Genomic DNA, 27,164 nt, shown 5'->3' on the forward strand with positions numbered 1-27,164 from the left:
GGAACATCCTTTTACAAGCTGACAATAAATCAAACCTGAAATCACACATTTGACACAGTATTTTGGACTATTACTTGACACCCATCCCCCCCACCAATGCAACTGCCCTCTAGCCTTTCCTTGGCAATAAAAAAACATTACTTAGTAAACACAAAAACTTTTGTCTCCAGGGCTATCTGTCATCTTTCATAAGTATTAAGGTCATTTAGGATACTAAAATACATTCTATCACTAAAATAACTCATATTACCATAACATAATATTTTAAAAAGGTTTGATCTAAAATAGATTGGCAAGTAAATCTGAAATAGCTGCTGAAAGAATGCCAGGAGAAAAAAAATTACAAATGCAATAATGAAAACACATGTAAGAGATATAGTTTCATTTTGGAAAGGATACACACAGTATATTGTGTAATATTTGGACAAATGAGTTCCTACCAAAGATAATCTTGGTGGTAAGACTGCCAAGTTTTCAGTGTGAAGTACAGAGAGGTGTGTATTTTTTTAACATTGTAATGAAAAAACAAGTTACTTTACTTGTATCTCATGTTTCCTTCTGACCAAGTGCTATTTGAAATTGGTAATGATCCTGTTTGTGTAGAACTAAGCACAATTCCACCGAAGTCAATGGCAACAATTTTCTCAATGCAAGTGTGGGAAAGATAAGGCAGACCTCAGCCTTTCTTCCAGTTTTTATGAATACATCAGCATTAGAATGGAGAAAAAAGCCTTTTAAGCATTTCAATATTTCTAGCCCGGTTATTGCAGGAATACCTCTTTTTCTCTTAGGAAAAACGTATCTCAATCAGAATAATTACAATTAAAATTCAATTCTGTGCATGTTTTATATCACAAAATTTAAAAATAAATAAATAAATACAGGCTGTCCAAATGAAAACTAGAGTGTGTTGCCACATGTTCAAACTATTGCAATTACCTCTCAAGTGAGCTCCAATTAAATTTATTGAAGAGCTGAATTTTAGTTTTCCAAACCATTGCAATGTAAAGAGTAAAAAGCACCTGCAGAGCACAGGTTAGCAGATGAGGAACCAAGAGATTTGAGAAAACCTGATCACCAGCAAGGCCTGTGGATTACTGCTTAATCTAGAGTGAGCAACAGAAACATAGATGACTTTGAAAGACCAACAAGGGCAGAAGACGAGCAATACCACACCCCCAGAAAAGCTCTCAGAATCCCACACCCATCAAAAGGACCCTGTATCACATACACAGTGAGACCCAAATTTGAACTGCATCTTCTGGGAGTCTAGGCATTTACCTTGGACGTGATAAAAGTTGGCAGTCACCAAAGTACTGTTGGGCTACACAGCACATACATAGAGTTGAGAGCTTTGCTCTACTGATTTTATGTATGACGAAGCTCTCTTCTTAAAGATGTTTATCTTTCAATCTCACAAGTCTTTTTAGGAGTGCCAGCAAATTATATTAACTATATTGCATGTCAGAGAAGTGCACGATAACCTCCATTTTTTTCATTTTGTCTGTTTCAGTGCTTAGAAAAATCTGAAGTGTTAATAATCAGGATTGCTCATTAACCCATCTCCATTAACATCTAAAATTGCAGCAATCCTTTTCAAAGCAGATGCAATCACTTCAGCAGTGGATTTACTTTCTTATCTCCGTATATGGCTTATACAGTGCTCTTAGTTTTACGTAGAAACACAGTGACTCCATTAGATGGGAATTTTGTTAATAAAAAGGTAATGTATAACATTATTATTTAATTTCTTTTTAACTTTCATGTTCCATTGCCAGGGGTGGAATTTCGTATCTTTCAGTGATTCATTGAATAAAACAAACTTCTACATCAAATTCTCATGTTCAAGTTATTTTAAGTGACTCACCCCCAGGAATGAATCCACTACTAACACTGCCAAGGGGTCTAGCACTGTCCATAGTCCCATAGCTATGATAAACTTTGACAAGAAGGAAGGGAATGAGTCAAACAGCTGCTGACAGCCCCATCTGATCAGGACCATAAGAAGCAGCCCTGCATTCAAGGTTAGGGGTCCCACCACAACCATGACCAACTCTTCACTGGTGTGCAGCAATGAGTTCTGGTAACACAGTTCAACAGTGTGAGGAAAAAGCTGGAATCTGTAAAAAAGCAAAAGGAGAGTGTTTGTCTGTGCTGCTAAGCAGACCATTAAAAAAAAAGTAGAATCATGCATGTTGCTTTGTAAAGTTGCATCCCTATCTGCGTCACAACCCTCTGACCAAAAACTGTATGAAGCTACTCAAAAAAAAAAAGGAAACTTTCTCCTCCTGCCTCTGTATCTTTTGACCCCCTCTGACTCTCAGTTCACTAGGTGCACCTCCAGGCCCTTGGGACTGTGCAGGAAAGGCTATACAAAGATGCTACCTCCCAGAAGCACCATCATGAGCACAGGCCCCAGAAGCTTACCTGTGTCTGCATACTGCAGCACCTTTGGGCATTGCACGAAGCAGAAAATCTGATATGGAAGACATAGTTTTTAGCATGCCTAAAGTGATTGGAAATGTTCCTCTTGCCACCATGAGATCACGAGATTTGCAAAGCTCATACAATGAGAAATTTGCTGGCACTGTAAGAGACATGAACTGCATGGCCATGTGAGCTACATACAGAAGCTGTAATTTAAGGCAAAAATTTCAATCCAGTTGAAGTGGCTTAAGTTCTGTTCCTAGCTAAAGTGGTTTGATTCTCACTTTGGTTCTGACTTGTGAGTGTTACCACTATATTTGTTAGGAGCAGAGAGTGCTCAGCTCAGTCTTATGTTGTTCAGGCACACAGCTACAGACTGGGATGCTGATCCAGGGCATTTTGGCTTGAGAACATTATCCATTATCTAGCTGACTGCCTGGGACAGCTGTGACTAGTGGCTTTGAACATGACCACCACTCTCTCATGCATTGATTCCTTCTGTTGAGTTTCCTTTGTTTTCACAGATTCTCGATGCTTGGCCTCCCAGAAGTTTTAACACCAGCTGGCTGAGCACACATGGGATGTGCAAGGACAGAAGTGAGAGATGCTTGGCTTTGCATTAAGATCTAGAAGACCACCTTAACAATACCCAGCACTGTCCAGAGTCCACTCAGTACAAATTTTATCCAATAATCAATCCCACTATCACAGTAGATATAGGTCGGAAAGTTGTACACTACTGGCTCCTACTGACTGATTCAGGTTTGTGCGATGCCTTAAAGTGAACAAATAAAAAAAAAGTTTCTATTGGAGAAATTGTCCCTTTCCTAAGCACGATTAAAGTTTCTTATTCTGTAAACCCATTCTCTACCCCACAGCAATATGTAGAGAATCAGGTATATATCACTAGTGGACTTGTTTTCCACCTTTTTTTCATGTAAGTAGTGACAAGCAATGATTTTCCTGCAACTCTCTAGGGAGCTCTAATTCCTGAGCTAAAGTCTATGTATCATAGAGTTAAAATATGTCAACCCATTGTAGTACTCACAGTAAAACTGATATAACAAAGTTAAATTCTTAGAAGTATTTTACTCATAGATCACTTCAGTAATATGAAATATGGTTTGAATGCTTCTTCAGCTTTGTGCACTTCTTAGGCATTTTGAAATACTTTATCCAAAATGATAAATGATTCTTCTGGAAGATACATCACCTGCTAGGTATCTCAGAAAGAAGAGAGGTAGGCATTGACACAAGACACACAGATGGACACATTGTGTTCTGGGTTTAAAGTTTACATTACTAACACCTCTACCTGATATGTAAATGTGACCTCCTAGGGTCACATTTGCATATCAGATCATCTAGAATCTGGATGCAGTCCTTGATCTTAGTCTCTGCAGAGGCTCCTATCCGGGCTTTCATGTAGAGCCCTTAGCACAAGTCTTAGTCATTGATTCTCTTCATAGCTCAGAGGAACTGCTTTGAATCAAGTTATTTGGAGTAATATTCTGACTGAGAAAAGAGGTTAGCAGGACTTACTTTGTAACAGGTATGGAGATGGTCTGAAGGAAGAGCCATTGGCTCAAATAATGCAGGTAAAGTCTCACGAACCAAAGCAAAACTACTAGCAGCGTGAGCAGCCAGAAGTCCCTGGAGCGCCAGTGTGTGGCTCCCAGCTCTGAAAAGACTGTGTATGCCACAAAATGAAAATGCTCCACAACCTGCTGGTGCAGTTTCACTTCAGCAGCAGAATGGCAGCTAGAAATATATGGAAACAACGCAAAGAGTCATTCGTAAAGACATTAAAGGAATACCAGTTGCTAAAACACTGTAGAGTCCTGTTATACAGGTAATTTGGTACAGATTCTAATCATAACTTTTGATTGAACAGTGCATCTGACAGTAAAACAAATAAAAAAGAATGTTTTTCCATGGCAAGCCTAGGTGAGAGGTGGCTTCCTCACAGAAATCATGCTGTCACTTTCATAAAGACGACAAATCACACTTAAAATTAAGTTTTTAAAAGACTCTTGCTTTCATTTTGATTTTAATTTTCTCACAAATTGCTCTCTGAGGAACACTTTTTCCCTTATTTCTCTTCAGAGAGAATGGTAAAAGAACTTGTCATATTTGTACTGAAAAGTATTAATGTTATTGAAAACCCGTGAACAGCTTTTTGGCATTTGGTTAAGAACATTTGGTCAAATATCTCAGTACACAATGTGGGCTAAAACTCCTCTTTAGTTTCAAATGAAAGAGAAAATAAAAAGGAACTTGCACTGTAAAAGGATTCTTCTACTGAGTGTGGTGTGATTTGCCCTTTAAACTAATTACCATAGTGCTTCAAATAGGGTGGAGGGAGGAAAAGAGATGCAGAGATGCAGCCTTGGCATTCTATTTCCAAGAAACTGGAGTCTCTCAGCTGATTCAAAGCTGAAAAGACAGTAGCTCCTTTGACCTTTGAAAACTTCTAACTGCTATGCTTATTTCCACCAATTTAAACGACTAAGTAGCTGAGATGCACAACTCTAGGACTGAATATGATGTCATCATGCTCAGACTGTTATTTGTGTTGATTAAGGCTTCTGAAAGTTCAGAAATATAAAGATCTTTTTGTGGAAGAAAACATACTGGCTTTTTAAAGTGTAGCATATGACTGGAGAAGAAGCAACAGACATACTTGCCCTGTATTTTATACACTTTTAAAGCACTTTCATGTCTACACATATTTCTTAAATAGCTTTATACATTTCTTTCTTCAGCAGTCACAAAGAGAACTGTGAATAACAACAGAGAAACTTAAAAGGTTTCTGCATTTGTTCTAGGTTTGAATGAGAAGAAGAAATAAAAACACCACACTTGCCAGCCATAGGTCTGGATTTTGAGACCAGCCTTGGCATCATATTACTCCTGATCCTCAGTGTTGAGCAGGATGCATGCATTGGAGAGAGCATGCTGTCAACCAGTTCTTTTTCTCATGAGAAGGCTCAGGCTTTAGTTACCTGCTTGGTTGAAGAAGAGGATGAGAAGTTGTCAGAAACACACCACAAAAAAACCCCCAGGTTTTGGGTGACTAAAAGGCTTCAAGTACAAATCACTAAAACTTCTTGCAGAAATGTCTATTGGGCTGAGACAGCTAATCCTTGCAGTGACTGTAGTTTGATCTGTCAGGGGTTTTGAAGGTTTTTTGAGACATTTCAGTCCATTTTTCTCATATCCCAATCAGTCATAAAGTCCTGCTCTAGAGACTCAGGACTACATAATGAATCACCTTCCTCATACTGTAATTATTTTCCCACAGCAACCTACAGGAACATCACAACACATTTCATTAACATTATGAATTCATAGTCTAGGCTTGTGTGAGAAAGAGACAAAGAAAAATGTAAAATAAGAAATATAATTGACTATGGTATTATACTACAATAACCATGGAATTCTGAATGTTCTGAACTCTGCAGCCAGATTGCCTTACACTTCCCTTTCATATAAAGATATTTTTGTCATCTTTAATAGCTTCCATCAAAATTTACTGTTGAGGCATTCACTCCTTGAGAATAGTTAAGAAGGCAGGATTAGCCACACTGGTATTTTAGTTAGACCAAATAGTTTGTTGTTTGTGCAAAAAAAAAGAAAGAATAATACTATCTTAGCTCATAATACTCTACTCATCCTTCATCAAACAAGCAGAATTGCATAGATGTCCCACCCAGCCTCGCCCATTTCTGAAATCCACATCCTACGGGGATCATTGCCAATCTTCACCTCTGTGCTGAGAACACAAGTAATCATGTATTTTTCATAAAAATCTGGATTTAGATCAACACCTCATTTCATGCTGGAATCATTTACTACTAGATGATCTAGGCTCAATTTACTAAATGAAGCTGCCTCCGCATAAGCATCACCAGAGTGAAATGTTCAGTGTGACACCTATAAAAGGTTTCAAGAAATAAATCCTTCCTTCTAACCCAGCACAGAGATGGAGGAGCATACATAGCTCAAAGCACTGAGATGGAGGAGCATACATAGCTCAAAGCACTGAAAATACCGAGTCCTCTTTCATTCACAGCAGTCCTGGAGCACCAGAAGTACTGAAAAACCTTAGTAACCAAAATATGGGGTTTGGAAGGTGAGTTTACTTCTTCCTCACTGAGGCAGGACCTGTTGATGCAATCAGCACTTTCACAAGAGCACACTTATTCCAGCTCTGTCTCTCATTGTGTGGAAGCTGCTTGTGCAAGCACTGTGACCGCACCATACAAAGTGTCGTCATAGAACTTCCCTAAGGTTTAGGCAGCAATGAAAATATTCAACCTGTGCTTTCATCATTGCATCATTGCTTCCCAGATTACTTCCACTTTCAGGAGGTTAAAAGAGAGCTAATGTTTCCCCCTGTGAGCTATGTCGTCCATGCTGAGATGCTGGCTCTCTCAGCCATGAGAATACACTGAATAAACTTCTAAATAAAAGTAGAGAAATTCAAAACATATTCACTTATCAAACCCAAAAGCCTTCCATGCAATGACCCTGCTTAAACCAGTGGAGCAACATCTGTGACGCCTTAGCTGCATCTTTCCTCTGAAAAAACAATAGCAGCCCAGAAACTCAACAGAAAGCCAAGCTTGATGGAAGTAAAAGATATCAAGAAAAATATGTCCATTGGTAGAATCAAACATTAGTTTTTATTTTTAGAACAGTTTCCTGCTTAGAAATTATTTTAGAATAGTTTCCTGCTTTCAAATGGAAATCAAAATCCTCTTTACTGTTTAATTTGTCAGAAGTCCAGATCCTGAGTGTCACTTCTGTGATTGTGTAACACTTTGACATGAGCACCACCAGCCAGTGGTAAAAATTGGTGGAAAATGTAGCATATGGTACATGGGAAGGACTCAGGGAAGGTCCCAACCTATATGTGGAATATCTTCATTTACTTTAACACAAATTCTGTTGACTCCAACTCACTTGTAAGCTTCAGCAAACTATTTCTGAGTACTCATTAATCATGTTATAGGGCTGTTTACTGGTTGCCACTTCAAAACACTGGGCTTAAATGATCTCTCTCACTGACTGTTTTGAAAAATGAAGAAAGAAAGAGGTAGAAACATGAAATGAAATGCACCAAACAAGTGGAAACAGCCCCTTTAAATACTTTTAGCTGGTGTTAGTAGTGAAAGCTTGAGAGTGGAGTGATGGTGCTGGCAGATGCAGTTTTCAGAAGAGATATAAAGGTGCTGTAGGACAGAGAGCTTCAATATTACCTTTCTAAAACCAAACAACCCCTTCATCCATAAAAAAACCCAACCCAAACCAAACCAAAAAAAAACCAAAACACACCACCAAAACCAAAAAACCCAACAAATCTCAACCCTTGGGTGAAAACTGTATAAAATTCCAAATGAGAATTCACTTGAGTATTGGATTTATCCATGACTCCTTGGATTACTGGTAAGTAATTTGCCGAATGTTTCTGTTCTAGGGCATTAGTTTTGCATTTTTCTTTGAGAAATGCTGCAATAACAAATAGCAGAGACCAAATTACCATAAAAGCATGTCAATTATTTGAATGGAAATTGTTCAGAAGGAAAGAAACGATGCACAGATTCTCCTAAGCTGCAGTTGATGATGATGATGACAGAAAAGTAATGGCTGATAGAAGGTAATACTGTTGGGTGACACTTTGCTGCTGACAAACCATGGTGAACATTTTATAATGCACTGCAAAACTGGCATTTAGAACTGGGGCGGGGGGGGGGGGGTGTAGATCATCAGCCTAAGCAACCCTGCTTCCTCTCAAAGTACATTGGTGTCTACCAGCTGAGGTATTCAGGATCTAGTCCTGAATGTATCTATTATTTACATTTCATAAAATATGGCAAAATAAATGTTTCTTTGTCACCCATAGAGACAGAGAAGAATTAAAGAGCAAATCCAGACACAAATTACTACTTTATGCAAATTAATTTCAGGGAATCGTATGCAGTCTTTACAGCCCAAGAGTCTGTGCAACGTATTTACTCAGTTCACAAATAAAAAAAACCCCTCCCCACCATAGCCCTAAATGGTGGGTATTTAAACTTAGTGGTAAGTTCTTTATGGCTTATCAACAGAAATAAAGATGCAGGAAATATTGCCCAGTGTTACTACAATGAAATGCTATCACTTTCAGTGGAAAATCACACCTCTATCTGAAAGCACATCTAAAATTAATATATGTAGCCCTTCAAATGGAAACCAGTTAGAAGCACCACTGATGAAGCATAAGGCAGAAGAGAATATGGTTCATTCCATTGTGCACAACATAAACATATACATAAAACACAAAATTTTATTATCATTAGAGGGGATTTTATTATTATTCCTTCTGCATAATATTTTTCCTTTTCAAAGCTTGTATTGTGTTACCAGGAAATTGCCATTATTCCAGGCTGTATGGTGATGATACAAATGACTTGCCCAATAAGCCAACGGCAGAGCTGTGAACCGAACTCTGCTGAGTTACAGTCCATTATTCTATCCACTGGATTCCTAATAAAATATTACATTTTTGTTTATTTGTATGCAAAGTGAATATAAGCAGGGAGAACATTTGCCAACAATATAGACACTGTTTTTTCTCATCTCTTTCCAGGACACACCTATGCTTCATATTCTTCAGTTTGCAAGCACCAAGAAAGCTGGTATAACAAAGAGTTACAAAGGTTATCTAGAGGATTTCTTCTGCAAGAGAGGTGACAAAAGACCTGAGGGGACATTAAGTGGTTCCTTAACATAGAAATGCTCATAGGAGGATTTGTTCTACAGCTTACTGAAAAATCCAAAATTGTGGTATAGAAGAAATGCTGAAAATCATGACAGGTTTATTTTTCAGGTGCACCTGTAGTGGAAAAAAGAAACCGCCAGAAGCATGCAAAATCCAAAAACACTGAATGAGGGATTTAGGAATTAAACATTCTTGCAAACCAAGAAAAATAGTAATCCAGTAACTGCAATAGTTTTGGTTTGCTGCAAAGAACATGACACAGGTATGTGAATTCACCCAGAGTGATTGTGGTCGAGTTCCTTCCAAGTTCCAGGCTGTGCTAGCTCATGGGAGATGGTCAGCAGGCAGTAAAGTCTGAATTAGCAACAGCCTAGGTGTGTTTGCATCACATGCATAGCCAGGAGCCAGATACAAACATATCAGCTGAATTTTTCCCACAGCCCACTCAGGGGGTTATATGCTGGCACAGCTGTTGCCTTGGAGGGACCACCGCATTCTTCCATACTGGGGGATGGACATTGTTGGTCAGTGGGCCAAGCCATGTTCATTAAAGAGGAAGGGAACAAAGTGCTGACAGTTTCATACTCCTCTGGATACAACTGTATTAGCCCGAAAATGGTGGACACAACTTTCACTATAAAGGAGTTTACGAGAACAGAAAATTGGTAAACAGCAGCAGATTAATGTCCTCAGTAATCCCTTTACCCAACAGTTTTAGGTTGGTGGAGAAGTCCATCTCCTGACTTTAGCTAACTAAGAATTTCCTGAGGGAATTAACTGAGACATTCACGAAAAGAGATTTCTTACCAAGCTGAGGAAGGAAGCACTGGAGGAAGAAAGAATCACAAAATTTAAGCAGAGTGGCAGTAGTGCTGGAGGACAGTGTGGTTCCTTGCAGAGAGCTGGCAAAGCTTTGCACATTTCAGCTTTGAGCAGCATCTGACAATGACATAGCAAAAATGACAAAAACCAAATTATTATTGTCAGCCCTGCAGTTTAGGTAGGCAACTAAAACTTTGCCTATTTCATGCTTTACTGCATTTTCAAGAGCTTATTGGCTTGGCAAAATAGTCTGGAAATCTTACAGGAACAGACTTTGTTAAAACATTCCAGTCTGGCTGCTTCCAGCTCTGGATGGGTACAAACATGAAGCAAGGAAACTCGAGCGCAGCTTTCAGAACTTTTAAGAAGCTCTGTTTTATATTTCATTCTAGAAAGAAACAAAAGGCAGCAGACAGCCTCTGTTATTCATCCTCATGACATGACTAGGCCAGTCAAGGAGTAAAAGGAAGCATGTAACTCCTCCCCTACTTCTTGCCCTCTGACTGCTTTAAGTAAATAAGATGACAATAAATGAATGAGAAAAAGACACAGCCCACACAGGGAGGATGCAAGATGTCAGCAGAGGTATAGATCTCAAAAAACACAGCACTATCTGTGAAGCTGTTCACCCAGAAAATAATGTCGAATGCTCAACCTTGTGCATGAGCAATAAAACAGTGTTTAGGACCTGGAGAAGAAGTTTATAGGGTCACCAGAGTAATAAATACACATTCAAGATCATTTCAGTTAAAAAAGAAATGGAAAACTATAGGAGGAGAAATGTTAGACTTAAAACATCTATAGACGTTCAGGAGAATCAAGATAAAAAGCCTTTCATTTATGCTAATAGGAACAGTGTACCCTGCCCAGGAGAAAAGAAATACACATATATATGTAGGTAGTACTCCTGCTTAAGCTAAGTCCCCTGTACCTGATGCGTGGAATGGTTTCTACCTTGACACAGAAAACATCCCCAAGGACATTTGTTCTGTCTGGAGGAAAAATGCAATCTTCCTCCTGACCAAATACATATCTACTTCTGAGAGCCACTAAACACTCAAACACCATCTGTGAGCTGTGCATTCATCTGTAACACACCAATTTAGCTGGCAGGCCATAGGGAAACAAGACTCTGAAGTTGCCAAGTTAAAATGGCAATCCAGTACCAGTTGAAACTCCACCAAGCAAACAGGTGAGGCTACCAGTGAACATTGTAGCAGAGAGTGATGAAGCTTCAAAATAAGAAAAGGTATTGTGGAGTGGATTGAAAAAAAAAAAAAAAAGAGGAAAAAATGCCACAGCTTTGATTTTTTCTGTCCTGTACTTAATGAGCAGCAGCATCACGCTAGGAGCATGGGTCTGTACAGCTGGAGTCAAACAGCTGCCTTCCTTCAGTGAGAACCAACAGACTTGTAGCTGCTGTGGGCAGAGCAGACAGAAGACACGCAGCACATCATGGTCCTCCATTTCATAAAAACCTTATTCTGTCTGGCTGTACAAAGATGAAACTTCATCTTACGCAGACAGGCCACAAGTCAAAGTCCCTTGACTTCTATCTGGTTTTCACAGTAACAGGCTGAAACAGAAACTGAATTCCTGCCTGCTTGCATTGCTTTCCTTGGCACAATTAAATAGTGTGTGTGTGAAAGTGCTGAAGTTGGGATGTCAATTGTTAAACCAAATGCACCATTCACTTCATGTGTAGATTTGTAATAATCATGCACCATAGGAATAGGGGCGTATAAAGATGAAAGAAAAATAGTGAATCTACTGATGTAAGCTTGTACATTAAAATTCTTATAAAACATCATTAGTGTTATTCCAGTCAGATCTCTAGAAGCTTCTGTACTGACCTGACAAAAATTACCTTTCCTTGTTCGTAACAAATTTTACAAGGAAGAACTAATCTGGAAAAAATTGCTAGAGTCTGGAGGAACAATGGGACATGTATTTAGCAAAATTTTGACATTGGAAATTATTTTTTTTTACTTTATTTCAATTACAATTTTTTATTTTTATTATTTTGTGCAGCACCGTGTCGATGAACAGAAGTGTTTGACTCAGGAATAGCAATCCATGACGAGAATGAAATATAATGTGACCCAGGCAACACCAATTAGAATACAGTTAAAAATAAATCCTTGTGGATTTAAACATGAGCAGACAAGGCAATAAACTACACCAATAATGTAATACATTAAAAAAAGAAATCTCACAAACAGGAAATTGTCTGCAATGTTTAGGGTATTTACAAGGTATACATTGTTCAAATATAGCTATAGCAAACTGTTTTGGAAAAACTCTTCATCAAAGTTTTGATAAAAGAAAACAATATCAAGTTTGGGTGCATGGCTGATGCTATAACACTGCTTACTACAAAAACCAAAACATTTTTGCTTTAATACCACCTGTTTTCTTAAAGAAGCAAATCTATATTAGGCCAGCTTAATTAAATCTTTAAGAGCCTTAGAAAAGAAGGGAGTTATGAGCAGATGCAGAATACTCTAAGATACTATTATATTTAAAACACCATTAAACAGTTATCAAGATGAGAAAACTGAGATACTGTACAGATATCTTAAATTCAATTACTTTATGAAAAACACAGCTATAGGAAATGTTAAATTGAAATCTTTTTAAAAGATCTTTATAAACACTACTGAAATTATGGTGGAAATTATCCATACAATTTAGTCAAACAAAATGCATCATGTAATAACAGTATTAACTTTTTCTTTTCAGTTTAATACTGTGTTATTATATTTGCTGCCTATTTTAGAAAGTAATTTGTGTTGATGGCTCTGGAGAAAAACCAAGCATTAAAGAACTAATTTAATTCCTTCTGAGCTATGTTCAATTCAAAAATATTTCTTTCAGAATGTCCCAGTACTGCAGAATCTGACTAGAAATTCACCTTGAACTATGTGCACTTTGACTAACTCTCTGCCCAAGGCAAAATGATCCTGCATTCAGCAGGGTTTTATCCTGGTCTTCTAAAGGACTTACACAGAATGTACCTGATATAACTGGACCAGAATGTCAACCATGATAGAAATTATGATCAAGACATAGAGGATACATAATGAGAACCTTATCTATTTTACAGTGGGCTGCTATTGGTAGGGGAGTACCTTTAGGGGGTTGTTTACAGAAATCAGGTCTCCCTTCTTTAAAATAAAATATAGAAAGAAAAAGAAAGAAAGAAAGAAAGAAAGAGAAAACTGTATAATTCCTTGTGCAGTGCTCTTCTTCCTGCTTGTTATACTGTATGACATAATGGATACTAGCTGTGTTTAAGGTGTTAAAGTACTGCTATAATAGGCTGCCTGGCAGCCTTTGGAAAGAAATTTCACAAATTTTCTTTCAACATGAAGACATGGCTTTATTCCTCTGGTTCCACAATATAAAACAGAAATTTAAAAATTGCCACAGCTTGTTTCTCAAAAATCAATGCATGATTGCTAGCTGCACTGGGAGTTTGAGGGATATCCCCTTATCAGAGGCAATCTCTAGATAACATACTTTCCTCTATTGCCCATAGCTGCATGTAAGACACGGCAAGACAAATGTCAGCTTCCTTTTCTATTGGTGTCATCTATTGATCCAGTGAAATGCTCTTCATCTGAAACTTCCTTCCCAAAGGGGACATTTGCTATGAGAAGCAAACCTTTCTTCCTGGTGCTAAGAAACCCTAAAACTTTCTGCTAATTACTGCACAGTACTATAGCAACATATAGTTCTAAAAGTGTAAAAAAAACCCAGAAAAAGTGCAAATGAGGCAGATGCCATCCTTTTCCTGGTAGAAATGTTGGTTTACAATACCGAAAATGTAATATAATAATAATAAACTCATTATGAGTTTTCTGTGTGCTCTAGAAAAAAAATGTACTCTGGGTCTATGCTTTCTTTGGGAACATTTCCTCTCAGATGCATTCAGAAGTGCTACCTGTGACTCCAGTATGAGACAAAGGACAAAACAGTGTCACCATGAGAAACAACAGTATCAGTGAATAACAAGAAGCAGAGGGGTAGGTAAAGGATGCTGGAGTACAAAAAGGACACTATGTATACAAAAAATAGTCCTGGCAAAAACACATTTATTTGTGTGTCTATAGAGATAGGAGAGAGAGATAGCATAGTGTGCTGGCCTAAGACACCATCAGAAAAAGCTTTAGCCATCAAGAAAGCAGAAAGTGAAGATGTAGAAAAGACACATCCTTTTAAGAATAAAAACTGACTTGTAAAAATGCATAGCTAATCAACACCCATATGAATCTTTACAGTTTCAGAGAGGTTTTGGTATGGCTCCTAGGTAATTGCAATTTCATCAGACTGAAAAAGAACAACTGAAAGAAGCATTTATAAAGAAAATAATCAAATATTTCACTAGCACTGAAGTATGTTGGACTTGATATTCCTAACCAAAAGAAAGTTTTGCTCAAGAGTAAAGAAGGGGCACACGCTTTAAATATGTCAATAAGCTTGTTCCTTCAGTTCAAATATAAAGTATCACACTACTCATCCCCTCCATGCACAATTTTTAAAAAGCAATCATCTAAAGGAAACTCAGTTATGATGCTTCACTCATACAATAAGGATTTTCAGGAACAGGGGAACTGACTTTCTGGAAGGTTGCAACTGAACATTTCTCTCTGTGGGGGCAATAACTGAGACACTTTCCCTCTGGTCTACTCTTGGTCAACAGGTTCAGAAGTCACCAGAGGAAGAGTGACAGGCAGCCTTACTGCATATACCGTGCCTTCCTAAGATACCTTGCTAAGAAAAAAAACCCCAATGTTCAGGAGCCATTAGACCAAAGCTTCTGAAATAGAATAAAGCATTTGGGCAGAACAAAAGCCTTGTTATTTTGCTGTCTCTGACAAACAATAGTTGGCAGGTATCGAACTTACCATGCAAATTAACTTCTCTGTTTGTTTGGGATTTTTTTTTCCTGTGTATATTTGTCTGAAAGTGTATTTGTAAATAATACAGTTTATTGAAACAGTTGAAAGAATTTATTTTTCTTAAAATCATGGAAAATATGATTTTTAACTCTTTTTACAAAGACATGATTCTACTTTTTCTTGGAACCTTTAGATTTTTCATCAAAGAACTCCAAATACCTGAAAGACATACTTCAGTTTTTCAAAGAGCCAGGTTCATCCAGACAATAATGTAAGAAACACTTAAATAACCTTCAAGAGTCACCACAGAGGTGATTCTGAATTTCAGCTTTAGAGTTCTCCTATTCTGCTGAAAGGCTGGATTACTGAGGGAGAGAAGGGGGGCAATCAGTTTGCCAATCAGCTTTAACACTTATTAATTTTCTAACTTTCTACCTATAATAAAGACAATCACAGTCACAATCCTAGAGGACAAAATCCCATTATCTTAGACCCATAAGGTTTCCCACTGCGGGTCTGAATTCATTCAGGCAAGATTTCACTGGCTTGTAGTAAACTGTGCTCCTTTGACTCAATGCAATTCATAACTTATTCAAACAGAAGCACCTACAAAATAGTGATATCTTCCTCAGCTGGACAAACCTACCCTTGTCAAAACTCAGTGTGACAGACTAACAGTCCTACGGGTCTGATGCTTCTTCCCTCTCCTACAGCAGGATCCTTATTGCTCCTTCCTTCCTGTCTAGAGATTTTTGTTTAATTGCAAAGCCTAATAACTACATGCATTGACACAGTATTAATTTTGTTCAGCTGAATAGGCTGAATAGGCTGCTCACCTTTCTATGAGTTCCCATAAATTTGGTAGCAGCGTATGGATGCAAAAGCCTCAAGAAGTCAGGGAGGGCAGTTAGGGTGAGGTTTCCCAAGATACCAAAGCAATTCAGCTGCTGAAATGTAACTAGGAAGAACACTGTGGTTACAGGACCCAGACTACTCTGAAAACCTCCTCTTTGGTTCAGACAATAATGCTCTCTCAGGTTCTCAGCATTTTATAGCCTCTTTTTCTTGCTTAGTATGTAGCCTTAATAATCTTTATTTCCTTAAGGATCAATCTAAAACTTACTTGATCCACAATGCATCAGAACTTACACTTATGGTAAAACTTTAGTTTTCACATCTAGTATCTTGTGGGTGATATTTTAGTTGCAGAGCCTTAAAATTATTTTAACATAATACATTTTTTTTTTTATTTTTCTTCAGTTTAAACCTGAAGGCAAATTGATTCACAGGTCATATTTTATATTATTCTTTCAGCTTAAAGACTTCAAATCATTACAGAAAAAAAAACAAAGGAGATAGAAGATTTTGGTGGTTTAGTTGTTGTGTTGGGTGGGGAATTTTTTTTGCTTATTAAAGTTTTTGCTTGCTGGGCTCAAGGTTTAAAGGTAAAATTTACAAAGACAATGCTTTTTGACAGTGAATCTTCTGCTACATTTTCAGAAGCACTCAGCAAATTCCAGCAGCGGGTTTCTAGACACAAAAGACAAATACAACCACTCCGTGATTTAGATTGGCTTTCTGTTTGTGGGTCATGAGACTCACTGCTGAGCATGTCAGAAGTTGGCTGTTGCATTTAATGCAGGTTGTCAGCAACTTCATAGTTCCCATAGCAAAAGAAAGAGTGTGCTCTGGCTTTGGTTTTGGGGTATTGGATGGGGGGTTTCCACCCTTCCTTCTTTTGGGGCTTTGATTGGAATCTCGGATTGCAGTTAGTGAATAAATTCAGTTACTGCAAAAGAATCAAATTAAAAGTATGGAACAAGCTGGTGCTTTGAAAAATGTTGAATTGCATAGGTTTCTTTTTTTCAGAGACATCATTTAACATTCAAAATAAATATTAAATTTCCCTTCAGTTTGAAAGTTTAGAGTCACTTATGAAACTAGTAACAAGAATCATACTATATTATGCCCTGTCTCATGTATGCCTCAAGAGGGCTGTGACTTGTCGTAGCATGAAGGAACCTGGAAAAATGATTACTTGCTGCTTTAAACAGAAGATGCATAGCTCAGATGCTCATTAATGAAGCAAAGGAAAATTAATTGACATGTCTAATAGTTCTTCTAATATAGCCTCTAAGCCTTGATGTGTCAATTGTCAAATTACCCCTGGCGTTCTTTCTTTGTCTCAGTGATCTTGTGTTGCATTGCTAGGAGAGAAAATTAACATCACTTTCCTTGGCCTCTCTCAGTGTACTTTCTGGGCAAGGGTGCTAGACCTACAGAAAAATGAGATGCATGCAGCCCAACTGCCTTAACCTCTCTCCAGATCAGGCTTAACCTCTCAGACTGCAGAACTCCAGCTTTGTGACTGATCTGTGTCAATGATGCATCTTTCCTGGGGCATACAGTGGAAAAACAAACAAGCTTTAAAAAGCCTAAATGTATTAGCCTTTCTACACATCCTTGCCACTCTTGTGCATTCCTTTGACTTAAGTTAGAGTTGCTTTCAGAAAGCCAGGATCCTCTCTGCCTTTTCTCCCCCAGCAGTGGTCTATCCTCTGAAAGAGCCAGCCTCTTTCATCCTATAACAGGCTTCCTTGCTTGCTCCAACATAGGCAGTGAAAGAGCATTCTTCTTAGAGCTTCCATTCTTTTCACGTTATTATCACCCAATCCAGGCTGCAAGAAAAGCTGTTTCCAATCATTTGCCTGTTAGTCATCTCTCTGTCTGACAGCAAATTCTTTGATCAGGACTGTTATAATGTGTATATTAGGGTCATCTAAGTTTATGTAATGGAACTTTTTAATCATCTCTGCTGTTTCATCAATTGGTATTTCTATCCTACATGAAGTTAGGAAGAAAAGGAAACACAGAAAAGGCATATAAGTGATATATTACATCTGCTGTCTGTAGTGTGGCACGAAAGTCCATTGGGTTCCCAACATTAAACAGCATTTGAGAACCTCACGTTGGCAGTTTCTTTAAGTCCTAATTCCAGAAACTGAAGAAATCCTGATTTTAATGTGATTTGTTTGGGGCTGGTTTTTTGTACGTAGATTAAGTGATATGATTTGGAAATTAGCCCCCTAGCACATCATAGTAATAAATCACCTAAGAGCCATACTGAAAAATACAGCTCTTTGTTAAGAATGAAAATCACTGCATAACAGTATATCAGATCTCTATGATTTTGAAAAAAAAATAAAATTCAAAATCATTAAGATATTTTTCATTCTATATTAAATTATCTCAACCATTCTTCTTAGGGGAAATCTTCATATCTTTAGCCTTTCTCATAAGAAACAGATTTGCATGTTCTGCGGAGCATGAACACGCTCAATCCAATAGTCAGGAAAGTACTACATGAGTACTGCCCCATAGAGCTGCATGTGTGCAGTAAGTCTGAGGCATCTGGAGAGTACCAGATTTCTTTCACATTTGAAGGCTATTAGTCCACACACAATAAGTTTAACATGTCTCAAGCACAGAGGAGTCCCTTCTCATGTGCTGTAGAGCAAGACAGTACAGTTGAATGCATGCATCTGGAATTGCCACATGGGCTGTCAGAGATCCAGATATCTTAAACAAATGTTGAAATTCTTCAGCTTGCACCCAGGCCCAAAAGGAAGAATTTGAGAAAAGCCAGGTTCTATGAAGCTGGGTGAGAAATGAACATAAAATTCAGTAACATTTCTCTGAATGTCTTTCTATTATGTGATAATTTTTGAATAATCCAACTATCAGCACTAAAAAGCTAGGAAATACCATAGCTATCATTTTTCCAAACTCTATTGATTTTTGACAGAAATTGAAACAAGAAAACAGGGAAAATATAGGAGAATGGGCAGAAATGGCAGAGAGGGAATTTGCGAGCAAGAATAAAGGTGTATAAAAACTATCCACACGATGCCGAAAAAGTGCGAAGGTCTGTATCTGTAACATTTTTCAATAATACACATCACAGTAAGAATACAATAAGTATGCTGAGGCATAGACAGCAAGAATATTTTCCGAGATAAAACAAGCCAGGAGCAGGTTGGGGAACTGTCCCTATAGTTCTTCTTTCACGCTGAATCGAACTCTTTTTGCTGATGCAGGCAAAGAAAACCTTCCTTACTTCATGCTACCTGAGACCTCACTTTAACTAATACATGAGGGTCTCCTAGAAGGTTTTAATTGCAGAATAGAGATGTATGAAAAGTAGCTTTCTCTTCATGTTAAGATTTTTAAAAGACAACTCTGATCCCAAGCTGGGATGAAAAAGTTGAAAACAAAAAAGTTCATGTACTGATACTTTGGTTAATAAAATGATTTGTTTTGATAATTTAAAGTGCTTTGAAATGATTTTGACCTTTTCAATAGAAAATGAACCCATCTGTACACATTAAAATGTGTGAAAAAAGTGATTTCAAAACAAATTTTCTTCTCAAAATATCAAGATGGAATATTTCAAGAGTCTCCAGATTTTGTTCCAATTATTCTTTCCTGAACTAGAAGAGCTAACGCCAGCTCTTTCCCACAATTTCATTTTTTGAAAGTCGCAGTTTTCCAGGGCAAAGTGCTCAAAAAAAAGCCAACTTCAATCAGAGCAGAAATACCACACATCCTGGATTCTGATGAGGTCATATGCTTCTTCATTTCAACGGGTAGCTTGAGACAGACTGCAAAATACTGGTGTGTCACCCATTTTGGCACTGTTCTGGCAAGTGTTGTGGCAGACCATACCAGGGCACTGAGATTGTTCTCACAGTGAGGAGTGCAAATTGAAATAACATATTCTATTGTGTGATCCAAATGATCTGGGGATTGAACCTACATTGAGAGATTGTGCTCCAGTTTGGCCAGAGGGCTGCCAGAGGCTGTGTGGGAGGACAGGGACATGCTTGGCAAGTCCCTGGGAAAGACAGAGAAGGGGTGAGCTCCACACTGAGTAGATCACACCCTGGTATGCCACCAAAAGACAAAACCAAGTTTTCACCACACAAATCAACCAGCTAAAAGGTGATTGTGAATCCGTTTAATGAGTTAACATTGAAGTACTGAAAACCCTGGTTAGCTGCCTTCAATGGGCTTTGGAAATAATTTTCCCACACATCTTCTTGTCCTCCTTATTAGCAAATAAGCTGGGACTCAATTGTAGGCAAGGGCTGGGTACAGACTTGAACAATAAACTGGTTAGATTCATTAGGAGCGGAGTTGGATGACACAATGTTGGAAACATATGCAGCCAGCCTATGAGACTAGCTTGGTTATAAAAACATCCACCACTACTTTATTTAACTTAGAATGCCAAAGGTAGGGAATGCTTGCTGTGAGCTACAGCTACTTGGGCTCTCTCACTGTAAATAAGAACAAATCAGCACACAATAAGACTTACATTGCTTTTCACACTTCCTTTCTGTAAACAGCACATACTTTCTCCTATAAATAGTGCAACTAAACTTCAGTTTTTCAGATGACATAACTGCCCTGCTAAAGCCAACAGACTTGAAAGCTAATTCACACCATCAAAGTATCTGTTTTCATTTTGCTTATTTTCTTAATATGCACTTGATGTTTTTTATTCTACCTCTATTTCTGAAGATTTTAAAATTAATAGTATGCTTTATTTCTAGTGCTGTGTAAGTACTAAAGCAATATATTGCTTTTATCAGAATTATCAATTTTGATAAGTCAATTGTAGGGCAACCAACAAAAGGGATCTTCCCAGTACAAACATTTATTTTCCACTTTTCTTGTGTGCATTCTTATATCTGAATAAAATTCAAGTCTACCAGTTGAAAACACACTCTCTGTAGAGACACACAGGGTAAAGGCATGCTCTGAGTCCAAGACTCTTACACTATCCAGACCAGCAGACTCAGACACAGCAGGAAAGAAGGCAACACTCAGTAAACCTGGTTCATGCGGAGGCTGCAACTTTATTAAATGTAAACCACATTATGGGCTTATTTAAATTAATGGTCACAGTGGGTGCTCAACACCTCTGAAAGACTCTGCACTAGGACTAGCCATAAAATTTTCCATTGAGACTGCTGCATGAAGGGGAGCTGAGACAAGTAGTGCTTGCCAGAAAACTGCCTTTCCATGGGAAATTTTTCTTGATAAAATGTTAAGATTTTGGTGCTGAAAAAGTAGAGCTGTGTTTTTTTTCAGCAGTCCCTCTCGTCAGAATCAGTAACCAGCTGTTCATTTGTACAAGCCCATATGCCGCGTGAGGCGGTCTTGCCAGACCACCTCATCTGTATATACCAGAGGGAAATGTACCAACGGGCAATGGAAAGGCTGAGATACCGCACTGGGCATGGGACATGCACATAGCCTGCCTTTAGATGTCTTGGCTTTAGAGGAGTGTGGGGAAAGGAGACCTGAGAGCCATCCCCTACACCCTCAGTCCGTGTATTCAGATTTCCACCAAAGAAACCCAGGAGAACAGGGAGGGTAGGAGATCACTTCGTGTCCCACCTTGCTCAAGAGGACCAGAAGACAGGGACCACAGAGGATGCCACAGGGCCTGCCTAAGTCACAGTGGGCATGCAACCAAGTGACAGCTTTTTTGAACTGAGCCGTTTAATTCTTCTGGGCTGGATGTTTCAGCTTTGTTAAAAAGCTATTGTTTTCTGGAAAGGGGAAAAAAAAAATCTTTTCTCTAAATTTCATTAGCAAATTAGGACTGTTAACTTAAGAATGGCTAAGGGAAAGTAGCAAGTGGTTGAACAGCAACTCACCATGGTTATGAAAATCTCTACAAAATACTCAACTGAAAATCGAGGGAGACTTTTGTGCTTACAAGACAAGAGCACTCTATTGTAATTGGTTCTTACAAGAAATACAAATATCTTAACTGAGTCAATGACAATTTTTTGCATTATTGTAATACTTAAAGTGTCAGTGTTTGATGATTGCTTTCAGCTCATAATAATAAATTCCAGACTTTTAAACATCCAAATCAATAAAGCTGCATGGAGAGAATGTTTGTAATTGAAATAAAAATTATCCCAAATATAGATCAGGAGGAAAATTTATAAAAATAACAGAAATACTGCTGAATCATTTTAATAACAAATAAATAATAAGTATGGGAAGATCACACAACTGAGGCAATTAGAAATCAAACATGTTAATTAGTAATTAAAGAAATTAAAATAAAGAATCACATAAATTGGCAGATTGTACCAAAAGCAAATATATTTATACACAAATACTTGTAAATATATCAATCTACATTTATAGTTTCATATTTTGTATAACCTTCAATCTTCTGGGTGTAAAAGAAAACACATATTGAGGATGATCTGAAATCACCTAAAAACATAGTCTTGTGAGTTGAACTATTTTGTATTTCTATTTCCAGTCATTTATACTGACAAGATAATGATTCATAGAATCACTGATAAAGAGCAACTGTGTCCTTTTTTTTTTTTCTTCCTAACACTCCTGGAAAGCTTTATAGTAAACAATTTAGAAGATAATGAAAGGTAAAACTTCCATCTGAAAAGGTTTGATTCAACAAAATTATTGGGACAATCACTTAGGTTAAGTGTTTAGCCCAGAGGGCAGTATAAAATTTCATCAAAATTCAAACCATGCATAAATGATCTCAAACTGCAGTGTCTATTTATACCACACAACATGTTAGTCATATTTTTCACTGAAGATTGAAAGCAATGATGAAGCAACAGATAAGGATGAAAGACTGAATATGTGCTATGCCACCCATATATAATTCAGTTAGTGGCAAGCATGGATTAGAAAATATCCTGCAACAGCATGTGTTTTCCAACTGCCTGAGAAAAACTGTGACCCATTAATGAGGGAAATGGGACAGCAATGAAACCAGAAATATTGCACATACACAAATGAGCCAGGTAAAGGAGAGACAGTTATTAAATCAGTGCATCAGGGATTCAAAGACAATGAGAAATGAAAATATCTTTTAGGTTTGGTGTTCCTTAAAAAAAAATCACTGGATTTTTTCAATCCAGAGAACAAAGCAGTGTCAGTGAAAATTGTGTCATTTTTCTAAAGCCTAAATCTTCAAATTTTGGTGAATATTATATAAAGAAAACTTCAGCGCAGACTCTCCATTTAGAGCATGGAATATATAGTCTACATACTTCTTTAAGAAGAAATAACCACAGCGGGAAAAAAGTTTACACTCCTTCTTTTTCTAGTTTAAATTTTTGACTTCGTTATTTTGGACAGAAGCTTTGAGGTATGAATTAAGAAAAAGATCTACGATTTTTCATTTTAATCCCAAACAAAGGCAGAACCTTTAGTTGACAACAGCCACTGAAACAGAATAATAACTATAGCACATAGTGTTATTTATCAGCTGTTTATGAATCATCCCATTGAGTGTATCAGCTATACTCATACACATGCTACAGTTTTTGCCTAAACCATTAGGATTGGCTTTGTGCAATGATGCTGAACTTCAGCTGAAGTTCTGTGGTTGCTGGATGGTGAATGCAAATTACTAGTTGGCATTCCTTGTTTTGTTATTCTATAAGCATCTGAGGTGCTGGATGAACTAGTAACATTGCCAATTCATGTTTCAAATAGATTGTAATGTAGCACTGAAACTGCATAGTGGAGGATTAGACAGAAACGTAAGCTGGAAGCCATGTATGGGGCTATGTGTTTGTTCAACATCATGTTAGCCTCAGTAGACTCCAAGCAGAGCTAGATGTTAATGATTTGTAGCTCCCTTTTTAGGGAGGAAGGGATTAGAGGAAAAACTTCACAGATATCCTGAGGAGTTATCTCTGAATAAAAGGCAGAGGTTAAAGCTACAAGTGGAAGTAGTGGCAAGGCAAGACATCACCAGAAGAGACGCTGCTGAAAAGCAGAGGGGGACTAAGTGGCAGAGGAACTTAAAAACGACTGGGAAAGATTATAGTATGACAGATGCCTCCAATGATAGCTAATTTAAATGCCATTAGGTGCATTATATTTCACATGCAGACAGTCTACAGTGTGATGGAAAGCGTTACAGTAGGTTAGCATGAAAGTTTATGCTTCAGTCAGAGTAAATTGTTATCACTTCACTGGAAATGGCACTTTAGTGCTTACCTCAGCTGAGGATCTGCCCCTTCGTGTTACTGCAGCATTTGCTGTCTTTAGCAAAATACTCAGAGCAGATGCCAAAACTGGTGGAACTTAAGTAAGTTTCTGCTGACTCATTGCCCCAAAAGAGAAATTATAATAAAGTTAATGAAAGTTCAAGCATTAAATAGTATTTGTACTTTATTTTGCTATTCTACACTTCCTAATTTTTTCAAAAAGAGTAGTATTAAATGGAACATTTTTCCCAATTAGCATTTTTATATCTCTTATACTTAGTGTATTGTCATTCTTCTGATGAAGTCTAGGAAAATGGAAAATGAAGCCCGGAGTTATGTATTTTGAACTGATTTCCCTGTAATGTTAGTAAACATTTTGATGCATGATGTCACTAGTAGCACTATTCTTTCTTGTCTTCCTCCACTTAATGAAAATCTGTGAAATAAATGCTACAAGGCAGTACTGCTGGCATGACAAATTCCAAGCCAATAAGTCTTGCAGATGCCAAGATGTAAGCTCTGAAACTTGGCATTTGGCATTCAGAACTAGATAACCTTACTATAGTAACTACATTCACTGTATCTACAAGAGGGATGAATAAATCAACAATAATTGAACTACTAAAAGTGTCTAATTTCCAGCGTAGTGCTTCAAGCAACAACTGAAATTAAAAAACTGTTAAAACACAGCTACATACCCATACAATCTTGTCATGAATGCACTGAAGCAAAGGTTAAAAAAAAAGAATGAATATGCATTCTTTGCTAAAAGTAGCGTTGCTTGATCTACAGTAGTGATGAACTGTATAAATGTCAGGTCCCTTCTAAGTCCCACAGAGCTTGGCGTTCCCAGTAGCAAGAATATTTTATCGTTCCTGTAGCATTACTCAAAGTAGAGAAAAGGCTACTCCTGCTGCATGTGGAATGCAGTCCCTATTCTTGAAGCCTGGCAGTGTTTCCAAAGTTAGCAATGATCATAAACCCTTGAAATATGGTTGGTACCTTCAGGGCCTGATCCAAAGCCCAGTGAAGGCAAATGGGAAGATTCCACATGGCTGCAGTTTTGTATGGGCCCGGCTTAAAATATTACTTCTGTTGCCACTTGATTTCATAGTTAAGAATTTCTTACATTGTCCAAGTCAGATTTCACTGAATTTCCCATCCACCCATCTTTTCTCCCACTGTTAATTTTTATTAGAAAATACAGGTCTGGAAATCTTTAGGAAAATAACTAGCACAGTAGGTTCAATGGACTGAGTGCTTTAGAGAAACAGGATGGTCTAATAAACAGAGCTTTTAATGTACCACATTTCCACACTAATACACAGGAGAGAATCTACCGTTGGGACACCAGCCTGCTACGCGCCGCTTTGAAAACTGTCTCCTAGAATTAATTCAGGCTGATTAGAATAGCATGGATGCATTCACCTGGGGAACTAACTAAAAATAATAGCCAATTTACAAATGAGCTAGAGTAGGCTTTTTATCTCCCATGACTCCACAGATCGGTGGCAGTACACTACAATCACATCTCTGTGGCTGCAACACAGCTGGCATTAAGCTTTTGGGTATAAGCAATCAAAAGGAATTGCTGTAAGGCACTGAGATGCTGGGTGGAGTCGTTCTTTGGGCCACTGTTTGAACAGTACCGCTATGGTCTTAATATCTGCTTGTTTATTAGGGACTGATTAAAAATACCAAGGAAACATATTTCCATTTAGAGCCTCTAGAAGACCACTTGGTTTCCAGGACCAGTTATTGACCTTCTTTTGGGACCTCAAATTTAAAATTCAGTATTCAGTGTTGATCTTCAAAAAAAAAAAAAAAAATAGGCATCATGGATAAACCTTGACTTTATCATATCTTTCCCGAAAACTGAGGCATAAGAGAGACACTACCACAGTGGAGGTGCTGGTTCTTACAACTATCTCCAGGAAAACTGGAAAGTGGTTTTGTGTGCTTATGTATATAACACACGTAGAGACACAGAAATATTTCTCCAAATGCAGCATGCGGCATAGTGAAATGCGTGATGAACCAGACTAAATATGTATCTTTCACCCTCTGACATTTTGCAGGTCAAACTCTATATCTGACGTACGTATTTTAAGATGGAGCGAGAAAGGCATATTCTCAGAGACAAAAGAATATTTTCTTTCCTCAAAACTCCTGCCACATCTAAGGCTAAATTGAATACTTGTGGCAGGAACATACATCCAAGTGTCTTTTAGAGGATGAGGATCATGATACAATGTTTTGAAATGGAAATTATTTCAACTTTGAAATATTATAACTTACTAAGCAACCAAAGATGCTCAAAGGCCCCTGTACTGCATTTAACTGAAATGTAAGGCAAATACAAACAGTTACCCTGCATAAAATGATACACATGATGGTTAAGGGTGGCATTGTTTCCTCTACATAAAGCAAGCTTCAAAGGGAAAAGTAATTTTTGGATTAATGGGCAAACAATGCAGAACAAATTACATCAGTAGTTAGTTAAAAGCTCTGTAAAATACTTTGCCCTCTATTTGTGAGTAATGGGACTGATGAAGCAATGGGAATTTTTTTTTCCTTCCCTAGCTCTCTTCCCCTGCAATTGTTTAGACTGGAGAATTAACAGGCAGAGAGAGCATCTCTGCACTTTGTGAGAAAGACACAGCATTCAGTATAGCTGCAAGAAAGAATAGCTGAACCAGGAGTTGCACCACTGTTAATGCCATAAAACAAAAAGCCTAGCATATTTTCAGTCATTATCCCTCAGCAGAGACCTGAACCAAAATCTAGGATAGATCTAGGTATCAGCTTGAAAATCTTATGAAGACAAAGTACCCCAGAGAGCTACCCTGTCTGTTTTAAAAATAAGCTCAAGACAGTGATTCACACCTTCATAACAATCAAGTATGACAACTGTAAATTCCTCATCTGCTGGACTTGCTCTTAAATCAAAGGGCAGACAGACTACATTTTATTCAGAATTTTGTAATCAGACTCTCAAACTTGGCAGACTAGTTTGAGTTTTCAGATCCAAGGCCAGGCAAACGGCAGGTCCTCTCTGCTCTTTCCTATTCACCTTTCTCATCTCTACCCTACACGAATTCAGTTTTGCCCAAGAGAGATACTGTGCTCTATATAAAGAAGGACAAGATAGAAAAGATGAAATATTGGTTCCATTAAGTG

At 37.8% G+C, this 27,164-nt stretch overlaps 1 protein-coding gene across 4 annotated transcripts in view; it reads right to left on the reverse strand.

Annotated features, from left to right (window-relative positions):
• LOC135418610 (uncharacterized) overlaps positions 1-27,164 on the reverse strand; it is a 182,524-nt gene that overhangs the window by 52,273 nt on the left and 103,087 nt on the right. For all 4 annotated transcript variants that reach the window (XM_064664081.1, XM_064664074.1, XM_064664059.1 and 1 more), the window contains exons 16-17: positions 3,970-4,188; positions 1,868-2,120 (exon numbers count right to left, since the gene is read on the reverse strand). In XM_064664081.1, coding sequence (XP_064520151.1) covers positions 1,868-2,120; positions 3,970-4,188 — 472 coding nt within the window. The remainder of the gene's footprint in view (positions 1-1,867; positions 2,121-3,969; positions 4,189-27,164) is intronic.

Source organism: Pseudopipra pipra, chromosome 1 (genome assembly GCF_036250125.1).
Source record: "Pseudopipra pipra isolate bDixPip1 chromosome 1, bDixPip1.hap1, whole genome shotgun sequence".
Taxonomy (NCBI): Eukaryota; Metazoa; Chordata; class Aves; order Passeriformes; family Pipridae; genus Pseudopipra; species Pseudopipra pipra.